This window comes from Scyliorhinus canicula, chromosome 2, assembly GCF_902713615.1.
Source record: "Scyliorhinus canicula chromosome 2, sScyCan1.1, whole genome shotgun sequence".
NCBI lineage: Eukaryota > Metazoa > Chordata > Chondrichthyes > Carcharhiniformes > Scyliorhinidae > Scyliorhinus > Scyliorhinus canicula.
Genome location: NC_052147.1, coordinates 34596730 through 34614419, shown reverse-complemented (window position 1 = coordinate 34614419; position 17690 = coordinate 34596730). Strand labels below are relative to the sequence as shown.

General features: G+C 53.2%; 2 protein-coding genes across 5 annotated transcripts in view; one reads left to right on the top strand and one right to left on the bottom strand.

Annotated features, from left to right (window-relative positions):
* The window catches only part of dhrs7 (dehydrogenase/reductase (SDR family) member 7), a 156381-nt gene that overhangs the window by 80179 nt on the left and 58512 nt on the right, over positions 1 to 17690 (bottom strand). The window lies entirely within an intron of this gene.
* The window catches only part of pcnx4 (pecanex 4), a 72714-nt gene that overhangs the window by 43021 nt on the left and 12003 nt on the right, over positions 1 to 17690 (top strand). The window contains exon 11 of one of the 3 annotated variants that reach the window (XM_038775798.1): positions 10066 to 10273. The exons of the other annotated variants lie outside the window; for them this stretch is intronic. Within the exon in view, the coding sequence (XP_038631726.1) occupies positions 10066 to 10128 (63 nt within the window). The 3' untranslated portion in view covers positions 10129 to 10273. Of the gene's footprint in view, positions 1 to 10065; positions 10274 to 17690 lie in introns of those variants that run through there. 3 annotated transcript variants of the gene reach the window in all.

Sequence of the window (17690 nt, the reverse complement as noted above, 5' to 3'; positions counted from 1 at the left end):
CAGCAGAGGAACAGGCCCTCCAAGCCTGTACCGGTCATGATGCCAACCTTGGCCAAAGCCCTCAGCACTTCCTTGTGCCATATCCCTCTATACCCAGTCTATCCATGTATTAGTTGAGGTGCCTTTTGGACGCCTTTAATGTATCTGCTTCCACAGCCTCCCATTGACAATGCGTTCCACACACACCACCCTCTGTGAAAACCTGCCTCGCACATCTCCTGTAAACTTTGCCGCACGGACCTTAAACCTGTGTCCCCTAGTGACTAACCCCTCCACCCTGGGAAAGGGTGCCTGCCCATCCACTCTTTCCATGCCCCTCATTATCTTGTAGATCTCTATCTGGTCACCTCTCAACCTCCGTCCTTATAATGAAAATAGTATGAGTCCATTTCATAGAATTTACAGTGCAGAAGGAGGCCACTCAGCCCAACGCGTCTGCACTGGCCCTTGGAAAGGGCACCCTACTTACGCCCCGCGCCTCCACCCTATCCCCTTTATCCCCATAACCCAACCTAACCTTTTTGGATACTAAGGGTAATTTAGAATGGCCAATCCACCTAACCTGCACATCTTTAGACTGTGGGAAGAAATCGGAGCAACTGGAGGAAACCCATGCACACACGGGGAGAACGTGCAGACTCCACACAGACAGTGACCCAAGCCGGGAATCGAACCTGAGGAACCTGGAACTGTGAAACAACTGTGCTAACCACTATGCTACCGTGCTGCCTCTCCGCATAGCTAACACCCTCCAGACCAGGCAACATCCTGGTAAACCTCCTCAACACCTCCTCCAAAGCCTCTACATCCTTCTGGTAGTGTGGCGACCAAAATTGTGCGCAATATTCCAAGTGTGGCCTGACCAAGGTTCCATACAACTGTAGCATAACTTGCCAGTTTTTATACTCAATGCCCCATCCAATGAAAGCAAACATTCCGTAGCTTTCTTGACTATCTTGTCCACTTGTGTTGCCACTTTCAAAGATCTGTGGACTTGCACTCCCAAATCTCTCTTTCTACATTCCTAAGAGTTCTGCCATTTACAATACATTTCCACTCTATGTTAAACCTACCAAAATGCATTACCTCACATTTTTCTGAATTAAACTGCTACCCTTTGCCTTCTGTGACTGAGCCAGTTCTATATCCATCTTACCACCTCACCTCTGATCCCGTGTGACTTCACCTTTTGTACCAGCCTGCCATGAGGCACCTTGTCAAAGGCTTTACTGAAGTCCATGTAAACACCATCCACCGACCTCCCCATATCAATCACCTTTGTCACCTCAAAAAACTTGATGAAGTTAGTGAGGCATGACCTCCCCTTCACAAAACCATGATATTGCTAATGAGTCCATTTGTTTCCAAATGGTATAAATCCTGTCCCTGAGAATTCTCTTCAATAATTTACCTACTACCGATGTGAGGCTTACCGGCCTATAGTTTCCTGGATTTTGACTGCTACCTTTCTTAAACAGCGGTACCACATTAGTTATTCTCCAGTCCTCTGGGATCTCACCTGTAGCCAATGAGGATACAGAGATGTCACTTAAGGCCCCAGCAATTTCCTCCCTTGCTTCCCTCAGTACTCTGGGGTAAATTCCATCTGGTCCAGGAGACCTATCTCCCTTAATGTCTTTTCAAAGACCCAATACCGAAAGGGGCTGGTTTAGCACAGGGCTAAATCGCTGGCTTTGAAAGCAGACCAAGGCAGGCCAGCAGCACAGTTCAATTCCCGTACCAGCCTCCCCGAACAGGCGCCAGAATGTGGCGATTAGGGGCTTTTCACAGTAACTTCATTTGAAGCCTACTTGTGACAATAAGCGATTTTAATTTTTCATTCCTTTTCGATGCCAACATGACCCAGACTGTCTCCACACCCTACCCAGTGCAGGAGAACTATCACACTCCTGCACTTTGCCCTCCCCTGCTGGGCAACAGAGCCAGTTGTGGTGCCACTGTTCCAGTTGCTGTTGTTTTTTCCTGATAGTCTTCCCCCTCAACAGTATCCAAAACCTGGTATACCTGTTAGAGAGTTAGACAGCTACAGGGGATTCATGCACTGACTGGCGATCACCCATCTGTCTGCCTGCACCTTGGGTGTGACCATGTCTCTATTACTGCTATCTATGATGCTTTCTGCCACCAGCATGCTCCTAAGTGCATCCAACTGCTGCTCCAACCGAACCATGCGGTCAATGAGGAGCTGCCATTGGTTACACGTAGTCGACCGGAACGCTGGAAACTTTGTGGATCTCCCACATCTCAGTTAGAGATCTGCACCCCGCTGAGTGACATTTAAGCACTAGTTAATTAATTTAAAATAAGTACTTAAATTGTTATTAGATGACTATATGATCTCTGGCTGAGGCACTCTCAATTACGACACGAAAGTTAGGTCAGTAATCAATAAGCAGTGAACAATGGCAGCCTCCATGAGAAGTGTGCTCGCAAAATGGAGTCTCATCTTAAGTACTGTTTCCCAGGGGGCGTAGCCAGAGGCGGAGTCCCCCAGGGTTCCAAGCCTCTTAAAGGGGCAATGTATTCCGATCATCACAAGCCTCTTAAAGGGGCAAGGTATTCCGATCATCACACTGGCATTAGATTTTTACTGTAAAATTAAATGCTAAATACGAATCTCTACCCTCGGGTTAATTAATTAGTTTTAATTCGTTTTTCAAATTTAACACAGATTCCCTACCAGCCACTCGGGTCACAGCTTTACTGTGATGTCACTTCCCAGTTATTTCCATCCACCATTTGAAAACACAGAGAGACAGAGACACAAATTAACACTTACCTTCCTGGACTGCACTCGTATTTCTCCTGCTCAGAGACAGAGACACAAATTACCACTTACCTTCTGAGACTGCACGCTGGATTTCTCCCGCTCAACTCCACTCCCGATATGATGGACTTACCTGCCGCTCTCCATTCAGCTCTCACCCTTGTAGTCACCTGCAGCAGGGCAAGGCCACTCACTGGAAATTTGAGTGTAACAAATCAAGGGATAAAAAGCACCTCCTCCCACCCAGCCTCGAATTTCCACCTAGCTTCAAATTCCCAGCTCCCAAACTCACTTTTTGATGTGACTCATTGGATGTGTCCGCTGGCTCACTGTGAGTGCACACTTCTGTGCTGTATTCTGTGATTCTGTGTAAATTGACAGTCGTGTTTCCTAGAGCACAACATTGAGTACATTTTAAAAGTACTTTATTGGTTGTGAAACATACTGTGTTGCCCTCCAAACACAGAATTATTACAGCGCATAAGGAGGCAATTTGGTCCATCATATCTGCACTGACTCTCCAAATGAACATTATGAAGTTTTAAATATTTTTATTGAGCTTTTATCATTTTATACAAAACACCACCCCAATAACACAAATAACAACAATAGCAACAAAAATTAAAAACAACACCCCCCCCCCCCCAACTAATAGCTAACAGTGACCAGCTCCTTAAAGTGTCATAAATGGCCGCCATACACGATAGAACCCATCGATTGGCCCCCTTCACTATAAATTTGACCTTCTCGAGGTACAAAACTCCATCAAATCACCCAGCCATGCGGTGGTAGGCGGTGTCACCTCTCAACAAAATCCACCTCCGGCCAGCAAAGAGGTGAATGCCAAAGCATCCACTCCTAACCCCGATCTGAGCTCTGGCTGGTCCGATACTGCAAATACAGCTAAGGCAGGGCCAGAACATGTGCATATGATGAGCAGGCCCTCTCGAGCACCACTCACGCCTATCCTCTCTCCCTTCAAAAAATCGACTCATCCTGACCTTGGTGAGACTCTGCTGAGCCTCGTGCAGGTGACATTGCATTCACCCTACAAAGGTTTCACTCCACATCTCATCCTCCAAAATGGGTCCCAGCCCCTCCTCCCACCTGCCGTTCACTTCTATCGAAACCTGCTCTTCCGCCATGTTCCACACATATATCCCGGACGTGCTGCCCTTCTCCGAACCCAAACAAGAGAGTATCCTCTCCATCAAGGTAGACGGCGGTGCCTCTGGGAAGGTTGGAAATGCCCACAAAACAAAATCCCACACCCGAAAAAACCTGAAAGCACCTGAACCCCCAAGCCTTGCTTTCTTCTTCAACTCTTCCCAGCTGGCAAATTGCCCCTCCAGATACTGTGCCTCACTCTCTCCAGCCCTTTGTCTCTCCACTCCCCAAATGTAGGGTCCGATTTCACCAGCTCAAACAAATGGTTCCTACAGATCGGGGCCCACCTTGACACTGCCCTTAACTTAAAATATTGGCGGAGTTGCCGCCACATTTTTAACATGGAGACCACCACTGGGTTCGAAGAATATTTCGCTGGAGCAAACAGAAGAGACACCATGGCCAGTGCCTCCAGATGAGGAAGTGAACAACGCAGGGGGTGGACCGCAGGACCCTGAGGGTACTGTGTTCACAGACAGAGAACAAAGGGATGGAGGGGAGCTTTGCCTCGTGGTGAGCATGGTGAAAAGGATGCTGGGGTTACAATGCAAAGTGACCAATTAGGATATAGGGCCAGATCAGGAGGTGTATAGAATGACCAATGGGAAGCTTATATGTGAATCTTACTGTGATTTTGAATATATCAGCAGAAGTTTCTTTGTATACTCTTTTTTTAGTCCTGGAGCTTGCAGAAGACAGTGTGTGTTCTGTAGCTCTATGGATTGATGCAGCCTTGCAAGTTAGTTATTATTAAATGATATGATACCTGCAAATCCATCTCAGATTTTATTGAATCTAGACTGACAGCAAATTAACCAGGAATCAACACAGACCCCTCCCTTTACAGGATCCTTAGCCAAATAACTTCCTGATCCCCAAACCACCCTAATACCTTCTCTGCATTAGCTGCCTTATGACAATACATCAGGATTGGCAGCGCCAACCCCCCCCCCCCCCCCCCCCCCCCCTTGCGTTAGGATCCTCCCCTGGATCTGAGGCGTTCTCCCTGCCCAAAGGAAACCTATATGAGCCACTCCGTTTCCCGAAAAAACTACTTTGGTAGAACAATTGGGAGGCATTGAAACAAGTCATAGCAAAATGTCCATCTTAATAGATTGAATTTGGCACGCCAACGACAATGGGAGGCTCTCCCACCTTGCGAAATTGCACCAGGTCCTGGGCCACCTGGACTCCCAAAGAGTGAAAATGGCAGCTGAATATCTCCACTCAAAGGGCTAACCACAAAATATTTGCTCTTCCCAACATTCAGTTTATACCCTGAAAAGTAGCCGAACATCTTCAATATGCCAATTTCTCCCCCATAACTGGCCCAGCATGGACACCCTATGTGCTTCTCTTTCTCTTCCGCACCCCCAATTCCTCTCCACTTATTCGAGGCTCTCAAAGCGATTGCCAATGGTTCGATCACCAGCACAAACAAATGGTTCCTACAGATCGGTAGGACATTCCTGTCTCATCCACCCGTACAGCCTAAACAACCCCCAAACTCAAATTATTCATTGGCCACTTGCAGATGGTGCAACATATTAACTGCGGCCGCCTGTTCGGGTACCCAGGCCTCCCGCAACCTGATCTGGTCCCACACCCGCAGGTGAGTTTCTTGCAGGAACACCACATCGGCCCCCAGACCCTTTAAATGGTGGGAAAAAAACCATACCCTCTTCACCAGGCATACCCCCCCCCCCCCAGCCCTGCACATTCCAGGTGATCAACCTTGTTGGTGGTCTCTCACATCCCCACCTCCACCTTGAGTCAGCCTCTGCTCTGTAATACAATACATGTACTCCTATCACACTTCTTGGGTCCGAGGCCCACCTAAGATAGTCACTGATCCTACCCCGACGGTGAGACAAAGAAAAGCCCCTGGTCACCTGATAACCCCGGCCCACAGACTGCCTAGTGCCCAAAGCTTCCTCAACCATGATGTTCAAGGATTCTTTAATCTCCAGACTCTGCTGCTCGAACGGCCTGTCAATCTAATTGCTGAATTTCCCCAGCTCCTGCACCATTAGTAATGTGTCTAATGCAATAAGTGTAGCGGCCATCTTTCCTCCTCCACCCTCCTTTGACGGGCTGCCCTTGTGAGCCTTCTTAGTATTGGGCATTTTAGTTGACAATTTCGACATACTATCATCAGGAAAGACTCCACCCACTCAACAATCCCAGCTGGGAGCCACTTTTCGTGCTGCTTGCTCTCGCATGACGTCACCGGAAGTCCGCATAGCATTATGACTTTGTGCCATTCTCATGTCTTTTCCCTGTACCCTTGCACATTATTTTTATTCAGATAATCATCCAATGTCCTCTTGAATGCCTCGTCGATTGAACCTGTCTCTATCAGACTCCCAGGCAGTACATTCCAGACTCGAACCACTAGTTGAATGGAAAAAACAATTCTCAAATTCTTCTGCAAGTCACTTTAAATCTGTATTCATGTGCTCAATCCTTTAATGAGCAGAAACAGTTTCTCCCTATCTACTTTGTCCAGCCCCTTTATGATTTTGAACGTCTCTATCAAATTTCCTCTTAGCCTTCTTCTCTCGAAGGAGAATAGTTCCAACCTCTCCAATCTATCTTCATAACTGAACTTTCTCATCGTTCTTGTAAACCTCTTCAGAACTCTCCAATCCTTCCTATACTGTGCTGCCCAGAACAGTACACTTTACTCCAGCCGAGGTCTTGTGTAGGTTCATCATAACCTCCTTGTTCTTGTACTCTGTGCCTGGGATTCTTCGACCCCGCGCCAGGTCGGAGAATCACCGGGGCAGCGCAGGAATCATGCCATGCTGCTCCGACACCGGCCCGTTGATTCTCTGACGCTCGCGGGATCGCTGCCGCACCAGTCGGGGGCCGTTAAAAGCACCCCGCCCCCGGCGATTCTCCGGGCCAAGTCCCACCGGCATGGGTTACGTATGGTTCCACCCAGCGGGACCTCGGAGTTCTCGCTGCGGTGGCCGTCCTGGTGGGGGGGTGGGGGGGTCTGCCTACGGGGGGGAGGGGGGCCTCCACAGTGGCCTGGCCCATGATCGGGGCCTACCGATCGGCGGGCGGGCTAGTTCCATGGGGGGACTATTTTCCTCCACGGCGGGCCCCTGTAGGACTCCACCATATTGCCTGGGGGCCAGCGCGGAGACGGGAACCCACGCGCATGAGCGAACTAGCGCCGGCCGTGGCATTCCGGCTTCCGAGCAGCGGACACCACTCCGGCGCCGTACTAGCCCCCTAGGAAGGGGTGCATACCCGGGACTGGCGGCCCCTTTACGCCGGAGTGGCTCGCGCCACTTTTGATGCCAGCGTCAGAACTTGCCCAGCCTATGTCTCTATTAACAAATCCCAGAATACTGTATGCTTTATTAACTGCTCTCGCCACCTGTCATGCCACCTTCAGTGCACATATACACCCAGGTTCCTCTGCTCTTTTTTTAAAAAAAATAATTTTTATTGAGATTTTCAAAAACATATCCAAAACAGAAAATAACAACAAGAAAACAATATTAACAACAACAAAAAGAAAAACACACCAACCCCCAAAACCAACCGTCCCCCCCCCCCCCAGTAACTACAAAAAAGAGAGATAGATAAACACCCGGCATATCCAATAAACACATATACACATTTCTCCCTTCCCCCGAAACAAACCCCCCTCCCCCTCCACTCTCTTCCCCCCCCCCCCCCCCCCCCCGGGGGGTTGCTGTTAATGCCGGCCTATTATGCTACCGTTCTGCCAGGAAGTCCAGGAAAGGCTGCCACCGCCTAAAGAACCCCTTTACTGATCCCCTCAGGGCAAATTTCACCTTCTCCAACTTGATGAACCCCGCCATATCATTGATCCAGGCCTCCACGCTTGGGGGCCTCGCATCCTTCCATTGAAGCAAGATCCTCCGCCGGGCTACTAGGGACGCAAAGGCCAGAACCCCGGCCTCTTTCGCCTCCTGCACTCCCGGCTCCACTGCAACCCCAAAAATTGCGAGTCCCCAGCCTGGCTTGACCCTGGATCCTACCACACTCGACACCGTCCTTGCTACCCCCTTCCAAAACTCCCCCAGCGCTGGGCATACCCAGAACATATGGGCGTGATTCGCTGGGCTCCCCGAGCACCTAGCACACCTGTCTTCGCCCCCGAAAAACCTACTCATCCTCGTCCCAGTCATGTGGGCCCTGTGCAGCACCTTGAACTGTATGAGGCCTCACACAGGAAGAGGAGGAATTCATTCTTTCCAGGGCATCCGCCCACGTACCCTCCTCATTCTCCTCACCCAGCTCCTCCTCCCATTTACCCTTCAGCTCCTCCACCGAGACCTCATCCACCTCCTGCATGACGTGGTACATGTCCGAAATCCTCCCCCCTCCAACCCACACCCTGTCCCGTACCCCATGTGGGGGCAGCAGAGGGAACCCCTCCACCTGCCGCCTGGCAAACGCCCTAACCTGCATGTACCTAAACATGTTCCCTGCGGGAGCCCAAACTTCCTCTCTAACTCACCCAGGCTTGCGAACCTCCCATCCTCAAACAGGTCCCTCAACCTCCTAATACCTACCCTGTGCCAGCCCAGAAACCCCCCATCGATGCTCCCTGGAACAAACTGGTGGTTCCCCCGTATTGGGGCCTCCATCGAGCCCCCCCCCCATGCCGTCTCCATTGCCCCCAAATTTTGAGGGTAGCCGCCACCACCAGGCTCGTGGTATACCTCGTTGTAGGGAGCGGCAACGGCGCTGTTACCAGCGCCTCCAGGCTCGTGTCCACGCAGGACGCCATTTCCATCCTCTTCCATGCTGCCCCTGCCCCGTCCATTACCCACTTACGCACCATCGCTGCGTTGGCAGCCCAGTAGTACCCACAGAGGTTGGGCAGTGCCAGCCCCCCCTATCCCTGCCCCGCTCCAAAAACACCCTTCTCACCCTCGGAGTCCCATGCGCCCATACAAATCCCGTAATACTCCTATTGACCCTCCTAAAAAAGGCCTTCGGGATAAGGATGGGGAGACACTGGAACAGGAACAAAAACCTTGGGAACACCGTAATCTTGACGGACTGCACCCTGCCCGCCAGCGACAGCGGCAACATGTCCCATCTTTTGAACTCCTCCTCCATTTGCTCCACCAGCCTAGTGAGGTTAAGCTTGTGAAGGGCCCCCCCAGCTCCTAGCCACCTGGACTCCCAGGTACCGAAAGCTCCTCCCCGCCCTTTTCAGCGGGAGCCTACCAATCCCCTCCTCTTGATCCCCCAGGTGCACGACGAACAGCTCACTCTTACCCAGGTTGAGCCTGTACCCAGAAAATCCCCCAAATTCCCTAAGGATCTGCATCACCTCCGGCATTCCCCCCACTGGGTCCGCCACATAAAGCAACAAGTCATCTGCGTCATCTCACTCGGTGCTCCTCCCCACCCCGTACCAGACCCCTCCAATTCCTCGACTCCCTCAACGCCATGGCCAGAGGCTCAATTGCCAACGCAAAGGGGACAGGGGGCACCCCTGCCTCGTCCCCCGGTACAACCGAAAGTACTCCGATCTCCTCCTATTCGTGGCTACACTTGCCATCGGGGCCTCGTATAGCAGCCTCACCCAACTGACAAACCCCTCCCCGAACCCAAACCTTTCCAGCACCTCCCACAAGTACCCCCACTCGGGTCGGGTACGTTTTGGCGCCGCCCTTTTCGCACCGAACATTTGACACCGCCATTTTGGCGCTAAATTGATTTGGCGCTCATTATTTTGGCGCCCAGCTGTTTTGGCGCCTTTGTTGTGTATTGAATATATTGCCAGGAATGTAATGATAGGTTAATAATAATAATAGATAAAAACATGGCATTTATTTCTAACACCAAATAACAAGTAAAATGAGTATAAAAGTTTAATGCATTTCATAGTTAATAATAATAATAATAATAATGGATAAAAACATGACATTTATTTCTAATTAAAATTCTCTCATCTTCTTGACCACCATCGCCAATTATAAAGTTCTCACTTTGACCATTGCTCGTCACATAGCATTTGTACTCGTCAGGGATCACCAACTCTCTTGAATTTGCAGGGTTTGGAGGAGCAGACTTTATTAGATTTTGTTTTCTTACGATTTTTTTCATAGCCTCTGGGTTTGGAAGTGATGCTTGTGCAGCTTGGGAACTATTTTCAAGACATCCGTTTATAATTGTTGATGACACTTCAAGAGTTTCTTCAGCTTTACGCTTCAAACTTGTTTTGATGGTAGCAACTTCCACACCCACTGCTGAAGCACCATGAGAATGTCCATTCACTTCCTTCACTACTTCATTGTTTTAAGTGTGAATGCGACCTTTACACTCGTTTTTTAATTTGCATCTCCAAAACATTAACAATGGGTCGCTTTTGCTACATTTATCAAACATGTATAAATATCCATCGTGTGTTAATTCTGGTTTGTCTCTCTTGCTTATAATTTTTTCAGCCATTTCTGGTATGGGGTCTAAGAGAAATTAAAAGCAAAACTGTATTTCTAGCTTTCAAATGTGAAAAGAGAACAGGCTTATGTAGCACCAAGGCTGTAGATTGTTATCATTAATTGCTGAAGTAGTCTGAATTGGCGCCAAACAGATGAGCGCCCAAAAGGCCAGCGCCAAAACCGATGAGCGCCAAAAGGGCGGCGCCAAATAGTCCCATTCCCCCCCCCCACTCAACCCTATCAAAGGCCTTCTCCGCGTCCAATGCTACCACTATCTCCGCCTCCCCTTCTACCGCCGGCATCATTATAACATTCAGAAGCCTACGTATATTGGTGTTCAGCTGCCTTCCCTTCACAAACCCTGTCTGGTCCTCATGAATGACCCCTGGCACACAGTCCGCTATCCTTGTGGCCAAGATCTTCGCCAACAGCTTGGCATCCAGATTTAACAACGAGATCGGCCTATATGATCCACACTGTAGGGGGTCCTTGTCCCGTTTAAGGATCAAGGAAATCAGCGCCCGTGACATGGTCGGAGGCAAAGCCCCCCCCTCCCTTGCCTCGTTAAAGGTCCCAACCAACAGGGGGCCCAACATGTCTGCATACATTTTGTAAAATTCGACCAGAATCCCATTCAGCCCCGGCGCCTTCCCCGACTGCATGCTGCCTATCCCTTTGACCAGCTCCTCCAGCTCAATCGGCGCCCCCTGCCCCTCCACCTGTCCCTCCTCCACCTTCGGAAATCTCAGCCTATCCAAAAAGCGCCCCATTCCCCCCCCCCCCCCCCCTCCACCGGGGCTCGGACCGGTACAGTTCCCCATAAAAGTCCCTGAAAACCCCATTAATGTCCACCCCCCTTCGCACCACATTGCCTCCCCTATCCGTCACTCCACCAATCTCCCTGGCCGCGTCTCGTTTACGTTGCTGATGCGCCAGCATCCTACTCGCCTTCTCCCCATATTCGTCACCGCACCCTGTGCCTTCCTTCACTGAGCTTCCGCCTTTCCGGTGGTCAGCAAGTCGAACTTGGCCTGCAGGTTACGTCGCTCCCCCAACAGTCCCTCCTCCGGAGCCTCCGCGTATCTCCTGTCCACCCTCACCATCTCCCCCACCAACCTCTCCCTCTCTCTTTGCTCTCCCCTCTCCCTATGGGCTCGGATGGAAATCAACTCCCCTCTAATCACCGCCTTCAATGCCTCCCAAACCGTCCCCACCCGGATTTCCCCATTATCATTGGCCTCTAAGTACCTCTTTATACACCCCCGAACCCGCCCGCCCACCTTCTCATCCGCCAGCAGTCCCACCTCCAGGCGCCAGAGCGGACGCTGGTCCCTCTCCTCCCCCAGCTCAAGGTCTACCCAGTGCGGGGCATGGTCCGAAATGACTATGGCCGAATACTCGACATTCTTCACCCTCGAAATCAGCCCCCTGCTCAGGACAAAAAAATCGATCCGGGAATAGGCTTTATGCACGTGGGAAAAAAAGAATACTCCCTCGGCCTCGCGAACCTCCAAGGAACCACCCCTCCCATCTGGTCCATAAACCCCCTCAACACCTTAGCCGCCGCAGGCCTCCTGCCCGTCCTGGACATGGATCGATCCAATGGGGGATCCAGCACTGTGTTAAAGTCCCCCCCCCCCCCCCCCCAGTATCAGGCCCCCCCCTCTCTAGATCCGGAATGCAGCCCAGCATATGCCGCATAAAACCCGCATCGTCCCAATTTGGGGCATAGACATTCACCAGCACCACCCGCTCCCCTTGCAACTTGCCGCTCACCATCACATACCTCCCTCCACTGTCAGCCACCACCTTTGACGCCTCAAATGACACCGTTTTTCCCACCAGAATCGCCAACCCCCGATTTTTTGCATCCAGCCCGAATTAAACACCTGGCCTACCCAGCCCTTCCTCAGTCTAACCTGGTCCGCCACCTTCAGGTGCGTCTCCTGGAGCATAGCCACGTCCGCCTTCAGCCCCTTCAGGTGCGTAAACACCCAGGCCCGTTTGACTGGCCCATTCAGCACCCTCACATTCCAAGTTATCAGCCGGATCAGAGGGCTCCCTACCCCCCTCCCCTGCCGACTAGCCATAACCCGTCCCCTGCCCGCCCCAGGCCAGCGCCCCTCGCTCGGCCCGTTCCCCACGGCGGCAAACCCCCACCCCGGCCCCTCCTGCAGACTCCAGCTCCTTCCTGGCCATTTCAGCTACAACCCGGTACCCCCCCCCCCCCCAAAGGCTAGGACCCCTCCCAGCCGCGTTACTCCCTCCGTAGCACTCCCGTGAGCCAGCTAACTTCTGCTGACCCCGGCAGCTCCCGCCACACCTCCGACCCCTCCCAACGTGGGGCGGCTACTCCTCCCCCAGACCCATCAGCAGACCCTCCTCCTCCTCCTCCCCCTCCCGCTCTTGCACGGGAGAAAAGCCCGTGCTTCTCAGCTCCGACCCCGCCCCCATCCACCCTCAGCGCGGGAAACAGAAGAAAAGCCCGCACTTTCCCTCTGCCCGAACCCGCCCCTGCAAAAAAAGACCGCACCCCACCCACCCTAGAAACAACCCACAACCAGTTTAAAACAGCATGAAACAGCATAAAACAAAGACCCTTCCCACCAAAAGTTAACACAGTTATTTACAAACCCCCGACCCTCAGTCAGAGTTCAACTTCTCGGCCCACACAAAGGCCCACGCCTCCTCCGGGGACTCAAAATAAAAGTGCCGGTCCTTGTAGGTGACCCACAGACGTGCCGGCTGTAACATGCCAAACTTCACACTCTTTCTGTGGAGCACCGACTTCGTCTGGTTGTAACCGGCCCTCCGCTTGGCCACCTCCGCACTCCAGTCCTGGTAGATCCGCACTACCATGTTCTCCCACTTGCTGCTCCGCTCCTTCTTGGCCCACCTAAAAGCACGCACTTTCAGTCAACGAACACGTGGAACCGCACCAGCACCGCCCGTGGCGGCTCATTCGGTTTGGGCCTCCTGGCCAGTATTCTGTGGGCCCCCTCCAGCTCCAGGCCCCTCCGTGAGGCCCAGGATCCGCAAATTGTTACGCCTTGACCGGTTCTCCATCTCCTCGAACCGCTCCTGCCACTTCTTGTGGAGCGCCTCGTGCATCTCCACCTTTACCGCGAGGGCCGCGGCCTCATCCTCTCTTTCGGAGGCTTGTTGTCGGAGCTCCTGGATCTCCACCCCCTGGGCTGTCTGCGTCGCCAGCAGCTTGTCTGTATTCACCTTCACCGAGTCCAGCAGCTCCACTTTGAGCTCCTGAAAACAGCGCTGGAGAGTCTCCTGCTGCACCTGCGCCCACTGCCTCCATTCCTCGAGGCCTCCGCCGGAGAATCCTGATTCTCTTCCCCCTTTTTTTCTTAGGCGCTGCCACCGCTATTCTGCTGGCCCCGCTCCTGGTCAAGACCATAGACCACTGGGGATCCGCTGCAGACACCTTCCCACGTCGGGAACCGTCGAGCAAGTACCGCTGGGGGCCCTTAAAAGAGCCCAAAAGTCCGTTCCTGCTGAACGTGCGGCTTAGCTCCGCATAGCCGCAACCAGAAGTCTCCTCTGCTCCTCTTTAAGAATTTTGCATGACCTCCTTATTTTATGTTGCCTCGCCATGTTCGACCTACCAAAATGCATCAACTCACACTTCTCCGCATTGATGTTCATCTCCCACCTATCTGCCCACTCCACCAACATGTCCATGTCCTCTTGAAGTTGTGTACTGTCTTCATCGGTTTACAATGCTTCCAAGTTTTGTATTGTCCAACAACTTTGAAATTGTCCTCTGCACACTAAGATCAAGATCATTGGGACTTCCGGTTGCGGCTATGTGGAGCTACGTCGCACATTCGGCAGCTCCCGCTAGCAAAGGACTTTTGGTCTCTTTTTAGGGCCCGCAACGGCGCTTGTTCGATGTTTCCCGGTGTGGAAAGGGGACAGCAACATTCCCCTGCTGGTGTATGGATTGGACCAGGAGCGGGGCGATTAAAAAAGCGGCATTGCAGCAAAGATGCGAGGGAGGAGGACCAAGATGGCGATGGGCGGAGACCAGGCAGCGTGGACGCAATGGCGCAGGAACAGCAGGAGCTGCTCCAGCGCTGTTTTAAGGAGCTAAAAGCAGAGCTGCTGGAGCCGATGAAGGCCTCACTCGAGAAACTGCTGGAGACCCAGACGGCCCAAGGGGCGGCGATCTGGGAGGTCCGGCAAAAGGTCTCTGAGAACAAGGACGAGATCCTTGGCCTGGCGGTGAAGGTGGAGGCGCACGAGGCGCTCCACAAGAAATGGCAGGCGAGGTTTGAGGAGATGGAGAACCGATCGAGGTGGAAGAACCTGCGGATCCTGGGCCTCCCGGAGGGGCTGGAGGGATTGAACATGGGGGCCTACGTGGTCACCATGTTGAATTCGTTGATGGGAGCGGGAGCCTTCCAAGGGCCCTTTGAGTTGGAGGGGGCCCACCGAGTGCTGGCGAGGAAGCCCAAGCCCAGCGAGCCACCGCTGGTGCGGTTCCACCGGTTTGCTGATCGAGAGTGTGTATTAAGGTGGGCCAAGAAGGAGCGGAGCAGCAGGTGGGAAAACGCGGAGATCCGGATCTACCAGGATTGGAGTGCGGAGGTGACGAAGAAGAGGGCCGGTTAGAATAGGGCGAAGGCAGTGCTGCACAGGAGAGTACCCGGAGGAGGCCTGGGCTTTTGTTCAGGCCGAAAAACTTGACTCAGATTGAGGGTTGGGGATTGTTGTGTTGTGTTCTGAGGGGGGGTTCTTTCTGTTTCCTGGGGGTTGATAGGGCATTGTTCTGATTAGGCCTGACGGATGGGCTTGTGAGGGGGGTAGGCAAACAGCTTGGGGGGTTGATGGTCGGTAGGGGTTGATGGGGCCTCACGGGGGCGGGGGGGGGTGGGGGGGGGGGGTGACCACCTGAGATGGGGCTAGTGAGACTGGGCCTGAAAAGGGAGCTACGCCAGAGGAGGCGGGGCCGGCCGAGTGGAAAGCGCGGGCTTTTTCCCGCGCTGAGGGTTGAAGGGGGCGGGGCCGGAGCTGGGAAGCGCGGGCTTTTTCCCACGCTGGGATTGGAAGGGGAAGGATGTGAGCCTGCTTGTGGGCAAGGGATGGGAGGGGAAGTTTTACACTGGGGGAGTCAATGGTGCGGCGGGAGTGGCCAGGGTCAGCAGGAGTCAGCTGACTCACGGGAGTACAATGTGGGGAGCAACGCGGGTGGGGGGGGGGGGGGGAAGGACCGGTTTGCTGCTGGAATGGCCAAGGGGGAGCTGGAGGTGGTAGAGGAGGTCACGGCGGGGGTCTGTCGCTGTGGGGAACGGGCCATGCGGGGGCACGGGCACGTGGCTGGCCTAGGAATGGCTGTGGCTAATCGGCGGGGGAGGGGGGCGAGTTGCCCCCTGATCCGGCTGATAACCTGGAATGTAAGGGAACTGAATGGGCCGGTCAAGCGGGCCTGGGTGTTCGTGCACCTGAAGGGGCTGAAGGCGGATGTGGCCATGCTCCAGGAGACGCAGCTGAGGGTGGCGGATCAGGTAAAGTTAAGAAGGGGGTGGGTAGGGCAGGTGTTCCATTCGGGCTTAGATGCAAAAAAAACCGGGGGTGGCAATTTTGGTGGGGGAAGAGAGTGTCGTTTGAGGCATCGAGCATTGTGGCGGACAATGGCGGTAGGTATGTGATGGTAAGTGGCAAGCTCCAGGGGGAGCGGGTGGTGCTGGTCAATGTATACGCCCCGAATTGGGACGATGCGGGGTTCATGCGGCGTATGTTGGGCCGGATTCAGGATCTTGAGACAGGAGGCCTAATAATGTGGGGGATTTCAACACGGTGCTGGACCCGGAACTTGATTGCTCCAGGTCCAGGATGGGCAGGAGGCCGGCGGCGGCCAAGGTGCTGAGGGGGTTTATGGACCAGATGGGAGAGGTGGACCCATGGAGATTTACGAGGCCGGGGACCAGGGAATTTTCATTCTTCTCCCATGTCCACAAGGCCTACTCCCGGATTGACTTTTTTGTCATGAGCAGGGCGCTGATTCCGAAGGTGGAGGACACGGAATATTCGGCGATAGCCATTTCTGATCACGCTCTGCATTGGGTAGACCTCGAGTTGGGGGAGGAGAGAGACCAACGTCCGCTGTGGCATCTGGAGGTGAAGTTGTTAGCGGACGAGGAGGTGAGCAGCCGGGTCCGGAGGTGTATAGAGGGGTACCTGGAGACTAATGATAATGGGGAGGTGCAAGTAGGGGTGGTCTGGGAGGTGCTGAAGGCGGTGGTCAGATGAGAGCTAATCTCCATTAGGGCACACAAGGAGAGAGGGGAGAGGAGAGAGAGGGAGAGGTTGGTGGGGGAGATGGTGAGGGTGGACAGGAGGTATGTGGAGGCCCCGGAGGAGGGATTGCTGAGGAAGCGGCGTAGCCTCCAGGCCAAGTTCGATTTATTGACCACCAGGAAGGCGGAGGCGCAGTGGAGGAGGGCGCAGGGGGCGGTATATGAATACGGAGAAAAGGCGAGCCGGATGCTGGCGCACCAGCTTCGGAAGCGAGCTAGGGAGATTGGGGGAGTTAGAGACGGAAGAGGGAGTACGGTACAAAGTGCGGTGGGTATCAATGGGGTCTTTAGGAGCTTTTACGAGGAACTGTATCGGTCTGAGCCCCCATTGGAGGAGGGAGGGATGGGTCGCTTCCTAGACCGACTGAGGTTTCCGAGAGTGGAGGAGGAGTAGGTGGCGGGGTTGAGGGCGCCGATTGGACTGGAGGAGTTGGTCAAAGCGATAGGGAACATGCAGACGGGGAAGGCACCGGGGCCAGATGGGTTCTCGGTTGAATTCTACAATAAGTATTCGGACCTGCTGGGCCCGCTGTTGGTAAGGACCTTCAACGAGGCAAGGGATGCGGGGGCTCTACCCCCGACGATGTCTAGGGCGCTGATCGCCTTGATCCTGAAGCGGGACAAGGATCCCCTACAGTGTGGGTCATATAGGCCGATCTCACTCTTAAATATAGATGCAAAGTTGCTGGCAAAGATACTGGCCATGAGTATAGAGGACTGTGTGCCACAGGTCATACACGAGGATCAAACGGGTTTGTGAAAGGGAGGCAGTTGAATGCTAATGTACGGAGGCTCTTAAATGTTATAATAATGCCGGCAGTGGAAGGGGAGGTGGAGATAGTGGCGGTGATGGATGCAGAGAAGGCCTTTGATAGGGTGGAATGGGGATTCCTGTGGGAGGTGCTGAAAAGGTTCGGGTTTGGGGAGGGGTTCGTTAGGTGGATGAGGTTGCTATATGAGGCCCCGGTGGTGAGTGTG